The following is a 16,906-nucleotide window of genomic DNA, read 5'->3' as shown; positions in this document are numbered from 1 at the left end:
ACATGCCAAATTTTGGTGTTTTTTGTTTTCATTTCGGCTCTTTTTGATTATAGGTTCCAAAATTAAAATTTGTCTTTGAAATTTTTATTAACCAAAAAAAAAAAACTGTGTCAATATACAGCTACTTAACCGATGTATTTTTGTCACATCATAGTTTAACAAGCAAATTGATAAAACCGCATTATTTTTTGTCATTTGTTGTTTTTTGACTAAATGAGTTTCGGTATAATAATGATTTCCTGCTTTTGCCAAGCTGATTTCTTTTTCAACAAATCAAATTTGATCATTTTCATCTCATTTTATCCTCATTTCCTGAATAATTTTAGCGTTTATGATTACTGAGCATTTTTTTTGAATCAACGTCAGGCTCGTTCGTTCCAAGTAATATCAAGAGGCGTGCTATTTTATCTTCAAGTAGATATGCTGGAGCCATTAACATTCTGACATTTTTTGGTCACGTATGGGCGCTAATAAAATGGTTTTCTGAACGCAGGATTTAACATTTTAACAAAAACCTTCAAAAGGAAAGTAGCACCCAAAAAGGCTGTTTTCGGAAAATCAGACTTGAAGTAAATCGTTGCGGAACTGCTTGCACAGTTATGCGGTTGATTTTTTTGTGTATATTTTAAAAAAAAACTTCTGATATTGACTGGCTACTATTCCATTCAGATTTCTAATGACCAATGGAAAACATATCGTTTATTCCGTGTAGTACATGCAACTGTTGTGATATTGTTGATATTTGTTTCGTGAAGCAGAGCATGGCATCATTAGTGTGCAAAATGAAACCTTTCTTCATTTGATGTGGATCATCTTTTTCGCAGTCGTCAAATCGGAGAATGATTATGGAATTCGAGGTTCAAATGTGCTCACATTCAGTAAAAGCTAGATTTTAGACTTGTTTATTCTGGTGCAGTAAACTTGACTCCAAAGCAACGTCAAATATTTTTCTCAGCAAATTTGTTGGTTATTTTTTATTTTTCATATCTTCAGGTCTATTTTAGATGTATTTAACAATCGCCCCGTGGTTTCTACTAAAAAATACCACCCCTATAAATAAAAGCAGTAAGTTAGCACTAAAGCGTTGTATTTACAAATTTGCAATCACTTTCCATATACTGGGATGCGATCCACTAAGTATGACTGTATGCCATAATGCCAGCCCTCTACAGCATTTGTTGTTCTGGCCGAACCCGATATGATGCCGCATCCCATTGATTCCACAATGAAGGGGGATTAGGGCTTCCCGATTCGGGACGAGACTTTGTATGTAATTAGATCCAAAACAAAGGCAAAGCTCGTCAACTTTCGCTATTTTTTCCGACTCTTTTATGGTGCGATCGCAAACTATTTGAATTTCCTCCACTGTTTTATCGTATGAATTTCCTATTTCTTCTTCTTTTTCAAAAATCAGTGCGAGTAACAATTTGAGTGCTAAAGCAAACTCGTGGTTTGTTTCGTAATCCGTTTTCAATCCGAGCTCCGCGATTTTTCTCATAAAACTTTGTGAAAGATGGAAGAAACATCCCGACAGCTTGGTCTCGGGAAAATTTTTCATCAATGCTTGAATAGCGGCCTGCTCAATTAACACCATGTAGGTTATCTCTGTTTTGAACGCGTGAGTGAGGGATTATTTCTCTAACTAATCGAAATGCAAATATTTTTGAGATGCTAGAGGCATCAAGTGAATTTAGACTAGCTTTTCAGGCCTCAATTAGTAAGCTTAATTGGACTACTCCTGTACTTATAAAAAGAACTTAATTTGAAACAAATTATCGTCATTAAAAGAGGGTTAAATGGTTGTTGGGTTATCATGTTACGAGGTTATAAAATAGGGGTTGTAAGCAGAGGGGGTTAAATATCGCAGGGTTAAAGAGTGGGACACCAAAAATTCGACAATCTTAATCTACATAACAATTACCCCCCTTTTCTTGCAGAGTAGATCCTCAGTTTTTGATTTTTTGGACATTTTTACAAATAAAACAACCTGCGATGCTTCAACAGCATTCTGCCCACATTATAATGTTCATTTGAGTTTAGTTACATTGAGTTGTATCGTAGAAAATTAGTTCGAAAAACATACTGCTTAGTCTTCACCGTTAGTCTTTATCATTAATTACTCTTACCTCGGGACAAATAAATTACTCCTTGCCATCCTTAAACGTGGTTGGTCTGGCTATAAAAAAAGGGTTTAATTGATTAAAATATATGAAACTCCAGTGAAAAAGTATTCGCTAGAAGCAGTGGCGTGCGCAGAAATGTTTCTAGGGTTTCTCCCAAGGAATTTTTCCCTAAGATCAGGGGCGGATTTAGGGGGGACGGACGCCTCCCCCCTCAGGAATTCGACCCCCTGCCGACCAAAAGGGTCCCCCTTTGATACTTTTTAAGAAATTCATTTTGGCCAACAGACACTAAAATTTTGCTAAAGGCGCCTTTGGCGCCAATACAATACATACTAACTTTGAGGTGGAGCGCGCGCCAAAAAAACGCGCAACTATTTTGTCAAATTTTTTCAAAAAGTGCCAAAAAACGGCAAAACATTGCAAAAAATGCTTTGGAGAGCTCGAAAAATCTATTTGGTCGACCTCAAAAAAAAGTCAAAATTTTTTGAAAATCCGCCCCCCCCTCGAGAAAATCCTAGATCCGCCCCTGCCTAGGAGCATCTACGAATTTCTCGAGGGGGGAGGGTGGATTTTCAAGAAAATGTTATCGACTTTTCTTAAGACCAATTGATTTTCTGAGATCTCTCAAATCACAAAAAAGTCCCAATTTGACCAAATTTTTTGCGCCGCAGGCAAAATTTTGAAAAAAAACAGGCCAGAAAAGGCGTTTTTAGGCACTATGTGGTAAATTTTGACCAAAATGGTGTTTTTTTGACGCCGACCCTCAAAATTAGTGTTCTGGGCGCCAAAGGCGCCTCTAGAACAATTTTAGGGTCAGTCAGCCAAAAACTGAAATTTCATAATAGTACAAAAGGGGGGGGCCTTGTGGGTCGGCACTGGGTCGAATTTAGGGGGGCGCGGACTAGAACAATTGATGGATCAACAATATATGGCATGGCAATCATGTTTAAAACTTAATTTCCTAGTTTGTAAAAAATATTTTCATTTTTGCTTAACTAAACTTGGATTTTTAGGATTATCTAAGGCAACCTATTTAAAATTTTTTCCTTAGCATAGCAGTAATCACTGTTTCTATTAGTATAAATGCTCAAATTAAATCATAACTTTTACTTGAAAAAACGAATACCATATAAAACGCATCTGTAGGTTGAATAGTGATCTCCCAGGCAGTATTAATTTTACTAATATGTCATTTTATGAACTTTCGTAAATTGAAAATATATACCTAAAACTGAAAGTATATTCGCATATGCTGAAAACAATATATCATTAGTACCAGCGGCGGATTTAGGTTCACCGCTCTAAGGGTCCCAAAACTTTCCAAAAGGCCCAAAATTGGGTCACAATAGGGTCGCTATGGTGTTTCAAGAGAGCCCGGAAAATCAATTTGATCAGCCGAAAAAAGGTCATCGAAATTTTAGACGACTTTTTTAGATGCGCATCAAACTTTTAAACGACCCCCCCCCCCTCAAGAAAATCCTAATCACCTGCCCCTTTGGTGGAACTTTCTATTTTAGTTAGAAACGTAAGGGAACAGATAAAGTTAAGATGCGTGAATAAATGTACTGTGATGTTAGGGGTGGTGCGTCGTCTGGTGTATGGGGAGCCAATCGAACAGGACATCAAGATAGTGGACGAGGATACAATGGGAGAGATGAAGAAGCAGGCCAAAAACAACAAGGAGAAGGAGCGGCAGCTCGATCAGGTCGCCACACAGGTAACACATTCAAGCATAGATCATACCGTGAATTAATTCCAACCAGGAGAGGGGGAAGGGGTAAAATTGTAGAGTTACACCCCGCTCCATCAAACCTGACACTAGTTTGAGTCATGTTCAGTTAAATGCCAGTCTGCAAGTACAGAATCCATTATGTTTTCTTGTTTGTTTCCGTTTTAAAGAGACAGCTGGATGGGTCGAACAATGTGAATGAGTTAATGCGCATGCCGGAGATACTGGTGCTGGGACCGAATGTGGAGATGCTCATGTACTGCAAGACGTGCATGGAGCTGCAGCGCGTGGTAGAAGAGAGGAAACTGAAACTTACTTTTGTGAAAAATAGAGGCAAGCCAGACAATGAATTTTTTAAAATCGTAGTAACGCCCCGTCCCTCCCGAGAAGCCCATGAATAGAGGGCGGACTTAACTTTTTAAACGCGTAAAAAATCGATTTTCGAAGTTGTCTTGAAACGCTTAAGCTGGTCGATTATCTGCTCTGAGCCCAAGGAGACAATTTAATAATTAAAAAAGCCAGCATTTATTATTGGTTAGAATGTTCTCACTGTTCCACCATGATATTCGAACATACAATTTCGGACTCCCGGTTAGATTTTGGCTTAAAAGAACTCCTTTGCTAAGATCACCTATGATTGAAATTGAAAATACTCTAAAAGTATTTGTCGGATAACATCTACGATGAAAAAAAAAAGAGATCAGGTATCATGAAAACCACTTGTTGCAGACATCGGTTTTCTTTTGGTCAGAATTGGTGCTTTTCGAGCTACACTTGGTTAGGGGCGTACATGATTTAAAAACAGGCAAAACTTTTTACCAACATTTAATAGAGAGTACTTAAAGTTCTGTGTTTGTCGACTGATCATCTCAGTTGTTACTATTCAACTCGGCTGCGTGTTATGATTACAGATGAGTTCCACCAATACCTGTTCAGCCGGTCCTTCCTCACAGACAACGTGTGTCAGGGGGCACTGGTGGCCTACAATCTGATCCTATGTGGCCTGTACGAGAGAGTGGACGGCATGACAGGGTTCCCAGAGGGCAGACCAGGACACACTAACAGTGCAGGTCACGGGGACGACAGTCAGATTTTCGACACCGAATTCCTTTCGGACTGATCACAACGCTATCAGAAACAGTTATCAGTGAAACTTGATTTTTGTGATTAGCTAGCCCGCTTCTCAACGTGTGCTGAAATAATTAGTTGTTGAGTCACAATTCCTATCAAGTAGTTTCGTTATATTCTCCTCTTAGATGTCATAAGACCAGCTGTAGGGCTGGCAGATTGTTCTATGACCATATAATTTTCGTACATTACACAATTCTCAGCTCTGTTTTTTTTTTCAGTTGACAGTTTCAGTCTGTAGAGCATGCAGGATGTATTTGAGAGGCCCAAACTCAAGAATGGCCAAATGTGGGATAGAAAATACACTTGGCGAGACTGCATTTAGTAAAGACCAGCGACAAAAGCAATCCTAAGAACTCTAAAATATCAGCAAAACAGGATAAGTTGGGAAACGAGTGATCATGCTAGGAAACGTGCGCTGCGAGAAGTCGAAGACTCTTCTTTTGAACGAAGTGCCCTAGCGTACTTGGGATGCAACCCGGGTCGAAATTAATCCTTATTTTGATCCCGTTTTTCTATGGAGGACGTTGAGTCCAATTTTCATCAAAATGGGCTAAATCAGTCCAATTACAAACAAAAGTAGCTATGTTGTGTTCCAAATGTCCCAGTAAAGAGCTGATTGCGCCCAATTTTAAGTAAGATGAGCTGAATGAACCCAACTTTTAGTCAATTAGGCCGAAATTTGGGTCCTTGTTCTTTCAACATCGGATTGAATCAGCCTAATTCTTCAAAAACTGGCTGGATGAGCTCAATTTTTAACAAAGTGAGCTGATTGAGCCCAACTATCAGCAAAAGGAGCTGAATGAGCCCAGTTTTTAGCTAATTGCACTCATTTTGTTTCCTAATTTTAGTTTAAATAGGCCGAAACAAACAGTAACTCACAGAGGTCTTGGGTACTCAGTGAGCCGATACGAGCCTCTCGGTAAAGTATTTTTTTGGTGCAAAAGAGCAAAAGCATTCCAATTTTTGGTCCCTGATTTGGCAAAGAGGGATGAATGAGCCAAATTTTTCAAATTTTGAGCGCCATTTGGTCCATTCTATCGTGATAGAGGACTAATCAAACTGAAAATATTGGACTGCAGCAGCCTCTTTTTAACGAAATTTTTATGCAAAATTTTGGACTCGGAAATCTTGCAAGAGCCTTTCAAAGGAATCGTTATCTTGCAAAAATATGCATTTCCTTAACCACGTAGAAAGTTCACTCAAGATTTATAATAAACATTTCGCAAAAACGTTTGAAATTACAAAATTTTATAACTTTTTGCCAAAAATTTTCATATCAGGACTGATAAACGTTTAAAGAATTTGATTACCTAAACATTTAATTTATTCCAAATAAAACTCTCAACTACGTTTTTGAATTTTTCAAATGATGAATATTTAAAATCTATATAATGAAAACACCAAAAACATCAGAAACGTTTTGCAAATAACTTTTTGTAAAAAACAAAATCTTGCTTATTTTTTTTTGCAAACGAAAGCAAATGTTGAAAGAATTATGCACAAAAGCAAAAATAAATAACTTTTGCAGAATATCATGCACGATATGAACTCCGAGAATACTGGGGTGGTCAAACCAGATGTCATAGCTCGAAAAAAACAGTCAGTCAGGCCGGCTCCGGGTCAAACTTCGAATCGAACCAAAATCAAATTGAGTCGAAAAAAAACGCAAGTCTACTTGAAAATATATTCGCTTGAAAATGCAACAAAATGTAGAACACTTTCCAATGTTTTGCTGATTTTTGAAGCTTTTAAAGAGATAAGAACTCCCGAAGAAGAAAATAATAAATTAATTTACGTTGTTAAATTGATTTTTTTCCGGCAAATTTCAAGCAAAAAATCACGACTGTTTGGAACATTAGTAGAAGAAACCAATTATCTGCATTGTTATGCTTTTAGCCTGGTCAAGCAGCCTCAAAAAATACGTGAAGATATTTTTTTAACTTTTGATTAACAACATCCAATTTGGTCAAAACATGGACTGGATCCAACTTCGTCGAAAAATCAACAACTTTGTTCAAAATTTTTGAGCTGAATGAGAGAGAGAGAGGGGACACTTTATTGTTTCAATATACTTATGCAGTTGCAGAACTGATTGTATAAGAATCTAGTGTACAATATTACGCAATGGTTATATAACATAACAAGAAAAAACATAAATTACTACGAGGACGAATCAAATAATTGATTTAACAAAATAAATGTCCTTGGATGCGAAAAGACTCTCCTTATTGGGTAACAGGGTGTCATCTTTTCTTATGATGAAATTTTTTATCAGAGTTTTTGTCAATGTGTACGGTAGTTTTCGATTAAACAAGGTTCGGATTCTTGTGTTAAGGTTTCTGATTGATGTAAATAAGAAAGACTTACGAAAGAAATCAGTTTTACATGTTAAAGGGAACAGTCATGTCCCAGTTCGATGGTTATAGCGGAATTCAGAATTTGGGAATCTTATATGCGTGAAAGCTGGGGCATCGTTTCGGCATAACCTGTGAAGGTAGTGTGCTGATCGGTACTCGATTATATTCCGAGCAGTAGGAATTTTGTGCTGTTTCCTTAGAAGTGTAACGAAATCTCGTTTGCTTATATTCATTATTATCCTGATTCCCCATTTTATTTCTTTTTCGAGTTTCTCAATATTATCTTGCGTACATCCATTTAAGAGCATGCATGGATAGTGCAAATGGCTCAGTACAAGAGTATTTAACAGGAGAATTCTAGCACGCAGAGGGATTTTGTCTCGGATGCATTTTATCGTTTGGATTGCTGTAGCCATTTTTTGTAAAATTTTGTTGATTTCTTTGTCGAATGTTAAGCTTATGTCAATATTGACGCCGAGAAATTTACCTGTCTCTGTTAAATTAACTTGATAGTTTCCAACTTTCAATGAAAGATTTTCAGTTAGTTTCTTTTTCGACGGTGCAGAAAATACAATAAACTTGGTTTTGTCTACATTAATTATTAATCGATTTGAGTGAAAATATAAGAGAATTTTATTGAAATTGTTTTCAAGGCTCTTTGTTGCTGTTTCGGGATCTGAATAAAACTAAGCAGAGTCGTGTCGTCGGCATATTGTACTAACGTACATGATTTGTCAATTGTTTGTGGCAAGTCATTTACATACAAGTTGAACAGCAGTGGTCCTAGTACAGTACCTTGGGGAACACCTTGCTCTAATTTAAGCCAATCTGAGTGTTCGCCGTTTACTATTGTCAATTGCTGTCTGTTTTCTAGAAATGACTTAATAAGAGTTGTTGCTGACTGTTCAAAGCCAATGTGACTTAGTTTCCTTTCAAGGACTGAATGAGAGAGTGAATCAAATGCTTTAGATAAATCAAGAAATGGAGCCGCTGCTATGTTATTTTTATCGATATGGAATCTGATTTTTTCTGTTGTGTATAAAAGAGCATCATTAGTTGAATAACCTGGACGAAAGCCAAATTTTTTTTGGTTTTAGGATATTGGAATTTGCTAAGAATTCGTGAATTTTGGATGAAACAATTTTTTCAAACAACTTCGATAGAGTGGGTGTATTAGAAATTGGACGATAATTTAGTGGATCTGTCGAGTCGCTTTTTTTGAATATGGGAAAAACGTGTACCTTTTTTAAGGTATATGGGAGTACGGATTTCGAGATGCATTCATTGATAATCATCGTAAGAATTGGGTTTACAGTATTAATGCTGTCTTTTAGAACCCAAGCAGGGATTTTGCTTGGTCCTAATGGCTTGTTTAAGGGAAGTAATAAAATTGCATCTTTCATTTCTTTTGTGAGTTATGAACCTGAATTGAAAGTGCCTATTTGTTTTGCTGTGTACACTGTACTCAGTTGGTACATCTATGGGAGGATCTGCGTTTTTGTATTCTCCTAATGTTGAGAACCTGTAGTTAAGGAAATTTGCTTTCTTCTTATTTTCAATTATAGTGTCGGCAAACGAATTCCGTAGATCACCTATTTGCGTTGACTGTTTCATGGTGTTCCTGATAGAGTTTATGAAATTCCATTGTTTTTTTGGACAGTCAAGCATTTTGAATTGGGCTGTTTTCTCTTTCTTGTATTAATGTTTTAGATGATTGTTGTATTTATTTCTTATTCGTTTATAGTTTTCAAAATTGGCATCTGTTCTCGATAATTGATATGCCTTTAGAAGATTTTCTTTTTCCTGTTTTGAAGGTCTATTGACTGAGTTAAGTACTTTACCATACAGCTGTAGCTGCTGTTTATTTCGCATATACTTCTGCTCTAGTGGTGCGTGAGCGTTTAGGGCATGCGAGAAAATATCTTCAAATTTTATTAATATTTTAGAGACATCGTTTTCTTGGTAGACGAGAAACCATGGACTCTGTTTAAGTTCCTCGCAGAACCTATTTTTACAATAATTGGTTTTGTTGAAGCGAAAAGTTCGAATTGGAATGGCTTTTTCGAATCGTTTTAGTTTGCTAATACACATTGTTATTAAATGGTCCGTGTTTATAGGTGGTTCTGCTACAATAGTTTCTTTACAAAGAGATTTGGATGCTATAATGTTATCTAAAATGGATTAGCTGTTTTTAGAGTTGTATGTCGGTATCGACTTATTGGTTATTGACCAATTGTATGGTTTAATAGAATCGCTGAGAAAATTAGCTTCATGTTTATTCAAGTAGTTAATATTGAAATCACCCAAAATCGTAACATCTCGCGCTTCAGAGGCAGCGTAATCGATACCCTTTAGTGTATCTTCTATAAAAATTTCCTTGAATTGTTTGTGTGGATTGTAGGCAAAAGCAATTATCTGTCTTTTTGATTTTTTTGAGATGATTGGGCTATATTCCACCCAAAGTCCTTCAAAATGGGAGGGACGTAGGTAATTTAAATCTTCTCGAATCTTAAGGTTGAATTTTTTCGGAATAGGAAGAAGAGTACCACCACCTGCGTGTTGACCAGTGCATTTTTTGTTACGGTCGCATCTTAAAATTTCATGGGTTGTTTTGCAGAATGAATAAGTTTTATGATCGCATGTTTCGTCAAGCCAGGTTTCCGTAAGACCGATAATTGTGTTTGAGTCAACTATTTCTGACAAGAAACGTATTTCCATGTGTTTGTTCTTTCTGCTTCTACAATTTAGAGTTATATATTTGAGGAAGTTGTGGTGTTCCTTTGCTTTGTTTGCCAGGATTTCATATGAAAGTGCGGGACCTGGATTGACTTCGATGTCCCCACATTGAAGAAGCAGGATTTTCAACATTCCAATCTAAAGTGGCGGTTAGACGTCATGTTTCTAGTTTTGAGTAGTGCGGTGCTGTTGGGTACATTGTAATTAATGGGAATGCTAGTTAAAAGGGAGAAAATAAGGAGAGTCTTTAAAAGCCATTGGCTAAACATAAATTTGATAGATCCAGATCATTGGGTAATAGACTACTAAAACAACATTAGTATGGATAGTATCTATTATGGCGTAAGTCATAATTACTACGATTGGTATTCATATAATTGTAGGTTTGATTATTGCTGAAACCATGGCTCGCAAGACTCTTTGGGTGCTCGGGGCCCCAAGAGACTTGGCTTGAACCAGGTTTCATACGATTCCTCTGAGGGTGCGCTGGGCCCCTAGAGTTGGAAGTATTCGGAGAAACAACTCGAGGTGATAAGCTGGATAATGGTAGCACCTTTTCCATGATTGCATTTTTAAAGTACCTTTTCCATGATTGCGTCAAATGTACTTCATCGAAGAAGATTGACTGATAGTCGTTTATGCTGACAATTTTATCGTATATAGGAACAATTTGATACTTTTTTCGTAAATTTATGAGCAATAAGGCTGTTGAATTCAGTTATACGTTTCCCACTTACCTAATCGGGTCCCGATTTCACAGGCGTGACTTGGCATATATTGATTATTGCAGGTGAAAACTTTGTCTCAATTTCACTAATGGTGGCGCAAAAAGTTTCAAATATATCATCTACAGGTTTGTGTAGTTCCCTTGTGAGGGAATTGGTGCCGTCCTGGAAGGTTACTGATTTCAGCTCAGTATCGTCGTACTTTTTCGCAACTGATTGTTTCTCGCTGCAAAATGACCCGCGGTAAGAATGAACGGCCACGTCTTTGGGCAGCTCCTTCGTGTCAAACTCCGCTGAAAAACTCGAACCAATAATCAAGTTTTGAGTATCATTGGGGATTACGTTGGCAGCAAAATCAATAGGTGCTCTGAGTCCTTTTGCGTTTTGATTACTGTTTGGAGGATTACTGGATGTTGCTAGTACATTGACAAGGTTATATATTTGAACGTAGTACTTATCTTTTTGTTCGGGATTGAGTTTCGTGAAGTCATCGGGCAGCATCAGAAGCATTGGTGTTGACATTGTGTGAAGCCAGGAAAATGCCAGGAATAATGGTGCTGTTGGTGTCAAGGATAATATTCTGAAGTTAGTAGTCAGTGCCCAAAGAATGGCAACTAGTGTTTCATCACTCTGAAACTATTTAATAAGTTTATCACAACAATTAGGCTAATTAAACTTGGTACTAAAAACACGGGTTAATAAATATTTCATACTGTTTGTGTATGAATAAACATTGGTCATACAACTTTCATATATGGGAACATATGAAAAGCTTTCTTCCATATTTTTATGATCATCAAATGGAATTGTACGACTAGCATTCTTCCGTAGTGAAAGTGTATGACCATATATGGAAATTGTAACAATCAATATAAAAAGCACTGCAAATACAATGTTTTACATAAAAAACAAAACAGAGTCGAAACAAAGCTTCGCACCACTCGCGATACATTAAACATATAGCATGAAAAATGTTGTATAAAATGAAACTAAAACCGCTGTCGGAATAATATAGATCTTCGACAATTTTCATATTATTCCAGTTAAATACAACCAATGAGTCAAAATAAAAATTGAGGCGAAGCTAAGCTTCGCACCATTTGCATTACCGAAAAAAGAGGAACACTTTCAATCAAAAACGTTGAAAAAACTAGATCTGTCAAAATGAATAAGGATAGTTTTGAATAAAAAGAATACCAAGACAATAGAGTGTGAAATTATCATCAGGTCAAAATTTGGAACAAATTTAAAACAAACCACGCTGAAAAAAAACAAAGGCTGAAAAAATCAAAAAAATTCAGATTTATAAAAAGCAGAGGCTTCCAGAAAATGAGTCCAGAAAACAAAGTTTTTAAGAAAAAAGTTTAACACCCGATTGCAATACCCTTGCTTATCGCAAGGGGAAACATCACAATGCGTATTTTGTGAAAAGTTAAAAAAATATTTTGTGCTTTTGTGATAAAATCTGTGAAATATTAAACCAAAACACAGGGCAATGATTCGCAACCACGGAGTTTATCTAAGTAGAAGCTTGATTTCTAGCCATATACGAAAAGTAGCAATCCTTTGTTTAAATTTTATATCATCTTCCTGAAAACAACTGAAATAGTGAGTCTTAAACTGCTGATTGTCTGTGAGATGATTTCTCTTTAACCTATGGAAAGAAAAAAAACTAAAACTTACCACACGCCATAAAGTGTTTTTATATTATTCACTGATTGTTTTATAAATCAAAACAGAGGCGAGGCGAAAACACGACAAAAAAGCAGCTCTAGAAAGCGCAATAGGAAAAATAGAACTAAGGCTCGAATTGATAAAATTCGGCTAGGTCTAGGATTCGATCTGCGACCAACTGCAATCTAGAAATTTTGAGTCTCACGCACTAACCACTAAGCCACGCACACTTAACCGCCGACAAATACTTTTCACGAACGAGGCAGCAACATATGCTAATAAATTGCTAATGCCATTCAGCAAAAGTGGCACCAAATCTAAATAGACACAATTTTGCAAATAATAATTTTAATTATAACAAACTAAAGTCATCCACACTAACTTTGCATTTAAACAATCGGAAAGCATGAAGCTAAATTATGTATATATTATGCATTTCAAAAATATGCAAGATATATTACGTTAGAAATTATCTGAAACTGAGTTTTTATTTATGCTGCTATTTGAAACAAATAGCTTTTCAAAGTTCCTTGAATGAACTAAAAATGCATTAACTGTGTTAACTTATTTCTATTCGAATGTCACAGCACATGCTATCAAAAAGCTGTAAGGGCGCTTCAACAGTGGCACCAATATTGCGACTTAGGTTTAAAAAAAGAAGGTTCGTAATAATACACTAAGCTGACGCTAGTTTAAAGAGTTTCGATAAGAGATTGCATAACCAGAAAACTTCAATTGGACCTTTTTAAGAGAGAATTTTGCCTGATTGATACTTATCAACAAGGATCGTTGTCACGCTCTGAACTATCAATGTTTTCCGTGCATCGGTGTATGTACACTTTATTCCAGACGTTTTCGACTCAAAATCATCCTGATTTTACCTTTTTTTATACTTAGCTTCGCACGTTGAAATCTGTTTTAACTGTAAACACAGAAACGAAGTTGCACTTCGCATATACAAGCAAAAATATAGTTGATAACGCTACTGGGAAAAACTGAATGAGTAAAACTTTGAGTCTACAAAATTTTTTAAGTGACGCCCGCCAATTATGAGTCTAAATAATTGCTAAGTGACGCAAGCCAATTATGACGCATAGCAGTCAACTTCAAAAAAATTAACCAACCAGCATGCCTCAATTTATGGAGCGGACGCATTTTAACTTGTATACGAAAAAGTTCATCAAAAGCATAAGACCCTACCCAGGTTTGAACCCTCTTATTTTGTTGCAGGTCTCCTTCCCTGCCTTTGCGCTACAGATCCATGATACATTCAAGGTATAGTGATATTGGTAAAATCATAGTCTGTGCTAATACTCTTAGCATTGGCTGTAGCGCGTTTGGCAAATTAATTTTTATAGCATCTCATCTTTTTCGAAGTCCGTACCATTGGTTTAGTTAGCTTAACATCGAAGCACATGCATGCATCCTGGTACAGGGCGGTGCCCTTCAAACTTCGTTATTCATTATGGTCGCTGAATTTTTCGAAGCTTGTCTGAAGTAACTTTTAGCTGTTGATCTCTAACTACCCCCACCCCTATATGCAAGGGGTGGATTCGTTTCTAGCTACGAAATTTACCTGTGCTAAGCCATTGAATTATTTCTTTATAGGGGATGGAAATTAGTTACTAGGTACCCTAGGGGGGATAGTTAAAGAGATCCGTAGCTTAAGAACTCAATTCAATAAACCTTATGGTTTAAATTCAGTGAATCTGCCTGTAAGTAAATCCAATGATTCACTTCGAAGGTTTTCATAGACATCAAAATTGAATTCTTCATGACTGCTGACGAGGCTTGTAATCTCTTCTTTTGTAATTATGTCTCTGGTGATTGAATCTCAATTTAAAAACTCTGAATCTCAATATGATAACATCATGAAAGTCTTCAAAACAATGCGTTAAAACAAAGCAGTTGCATTTGCATACAAGCGCATCTGGTCAAAATTAGCATAAACGTTTAAAAACCTTTAGTACTAAGACCAGGGGCGGATTTAGGAGGGGGGGGCGTCCGCCCCCCCCCCTCAGGGATTCGACCCCCTGCCGACCCAAAGGGTCCCCCTTTGATACTTTTTAAGAAATCCATTTTTGGCGGACCGCCCTAAAATTTTTCTAAAGGCGCCAATATATACTATCTTTGAGGGTGAGCGCGCGCCAAAAAAAAACATGTATATAAATTTTTTCAAAAAGTGCCCAAAAACGTTTTTTATTTACTGTTTTTTTTTTCAAAAAATTGGGGGAAAACAGTGCTTTAGGAGAGCTCGAATAAATCAATTTGGTCGACCAAAAAAAAGATCGTCAAAATTTTTGAAATTTTTTTGAAAATCCGCCCCCCCCTCGAGAAAATCCTAGATCCGCCCCTGACTAAGACTGTATCGAAAACTTGAATCAATTAAATTCGGGAAGACAATATGAATAATTAGAACATTTATCACCATTAGCAAAATATCAACTAGCTACAGAACATCTATAACTTACCAAGTTTTAACGAGGCACTAAGTCCGTACAAGCATCATTACATGGAAAGCTGTAGGGCTTCTTAACATCAGTCAGATAACCTTTGAATCGGTAAACAAGAACAGATTAAGTAAGGAACAAGACAAGAGCGAGCGGTCTACCTGGTGTGAAAACCAAACAGTTTATTCAAACTCTAGAAAAGTGATGCTGAACAGAATTCCATTGCCTATCAATCGCTCTAAATCATTTGAGTTGTGATCAATGCGATCAAAAACGAGCTCTGACAAGATTGCCTTTCTAATAATTGCAAACTAATAAATTTGATCACTCTTTTGCTTTCAGCTGCACTCATCCAAAAATAAACTCAAATTCAATCAAACAGTTTTGGACAGTTTCACTGAATCTGGCAGTCAGACCCAACAACCGAGGCTGCCTTGTCATTTATTTCCTCCCTGAAAATCTTCAGGTCCCTTTGTAACTCGTTCACACGTTCGCCAATAGGTACTGTCGATTTAACTGCTTCATTCTCAAAATGGTGCTCGGCTGCTCCGATTATGAAAGAAAGGTCAACGTCGCTATTGGATTTAAATTTGTCTAAAATTGAAAAAATTTCCCGCATTTGTCTATGACAATTTTCAAGCTGTTTTGCCACCACTTTGTTCGTTTTATACTTTTCAGAAAGTTCTAGACTCTTCAGCTCTTGGTTTTCTGATACCAGATTCTCGTTTTCTTGTTTTAGAAAAACATTATCTTGTGTTACTTCCTCGAAACTAGTTTTCAATAGTTTGTACTCTAATTTTAATTCTTTAAGCTGAGCAATTAACTGCTCTATTTGTTCATTTGCAGTATTCATCTCTGTCTTCAATTCTGCAGTTTCCTTTTCATGTCTCGTGTTTTCAGCTTTTAAGGCTGCTCTTTGCGTTTTTCCTAACTTTTTATACTTAGTCAATTCGGCCGTCAACTCGGATACTTCCCGCTTCAAATTTGCAATAACAACGTGGGGCAATTCTGAGTTTTCGTCGTAGAAACTGTTGTTGGCGTCAGCCCGACAGAAGTTTTCCAAAATACGCACATTTTCAACATTTTTGGCCAACTCCGCTCTCAAGTCTTCGATTTCTTTGCTTCTTTCGGCCAAGAGAACTTGATTAGCCTTTTCTACCGCACGAGAGCTCACAAGCTGCTTATTGGTTGAAATTAGTTTTTCCTTGAGTCTTTCCTTTTTGTCCTTTTCGACATCTAGCTCGTGCTTCAGTTTCGTGTGGTCGGCTTTCGTTGGCAAAGTCGCTTTGTAAGCTTTAAATTTCTCTCCTTCCTTCAACAGACTACGGTTCTTTTCGCTCAATTCCTGCACTTGTGATTCGAGTGAGAGCAGCAACGATCTCAGCTCTTCTACAGTTTGATGACTCTTGTGTCTCTCCACCGTTGTGTCTTGTTTCATCTGAGATATGAACTGGTGCAACTCTTGCATTTCACATTCAGTCTAAACAAAACAACAGCACGTTCACCAACTTCACTGACTATTTGTTGTTTTCACTTTTAACACTTCGGCATTTACAAATTAGCCTACGATAATTGCGGTTCAACTTAAATTTGTATAGCGGGTGCCTTGGTCCCAGAAACCGTAGAGACTCCTAGTAAACCACTACAAAAATTGCCCGAGGCAAAATTACTTACTGCAAAAACACTCCTTCCCACGATACTGGTGGAAACAAATAGAGATTTCGAAGAAAAAGTTTTTCGGTTTTTGGATTCTGAAACAGTTTGAGAGCCTAATTTCCATGAGCTTCAACTTCAACAGCGACAAAGCGTAGCTTCGCACTACTTGCGATACAAAAATAGATGCTAGGTGAAATGATATTTAAAAAAAACCAATGATTATTTGAAAAACCGCATCATTCATTTGACAAACCCAAACCACAGGCGATGTAATCATTTGTGCATAAGAGGAAAAATCGGATTGGTTTTCAACACTTTAAAAATG

The 16,906-nt window shown here is 36.9% G+C and overlaps 2 protein-coding genes across 2 annotated transcripts in view; one reads left to right on the top strand and one right to left on the bottom strand.

Moving 5' to 3' along the window:
• Positions 1-5,177, top strand: part of LOC134845184 (uncharacterized) — a 43,281-nt gene extending 38,104 nt beyond the window's left edge. The window contains exons 5-7 of the mRNA XM_063862081.1: positions 3,701-3,840; positions 4,023-4,185; positions 4,764-5,177. Of these exons, the coding sequence (XP_063718151.1) occupies positions 3,701-3,840; positions 4,023-4,185; positions 4,764-4,972 (512 nt within the window). The 3' untranslated portion in view covers positions 4,973-5,177. The remainder of the gene's footprint in view (positions 1-3,700; positions 3,841-4,022; positions 4,186-4,763) is intronic.
• A 9,662-nt stretch (positions 5,178-14,839) lies between these two features.
• Positions 14,840-16,906, bottom strand: part of LOC134857675 (uncharacterized) — a 247,315-nt gene continuing 245,248 nt past the window's right edge. The window contains exon 16 of the mRNA XM_063873747.1: positions 14,840-16,405. Coding sequence (XP_063729817.1) covers positions 15,320-16,405 — 1,086 coding nt within the window. The 3' untranslated portion in view covers positions 14,840-15,319. The remainder of the gene's footprint in view (positions 16,406-16,906) is intronic.

This window comes from Symsagittifera roscoffensis, chromosome 1 (genome assembly GCF_963678635.1).
Source record: "Symsagittifera roscoffensis chromosome 1, txSymRosc1.1, whole genome shotgun sequence".
Taxonomy (NCBI): domain Eukaryota; kingdom Metazoa; phylum Xenacoelomorpha; order Acoela; family Convolutidae; genus Symsagittifera; species Symsagittifera roscoffensis.
This window is presented reverse-complemented; position numbering and strand designations above follow the sequence as displayed.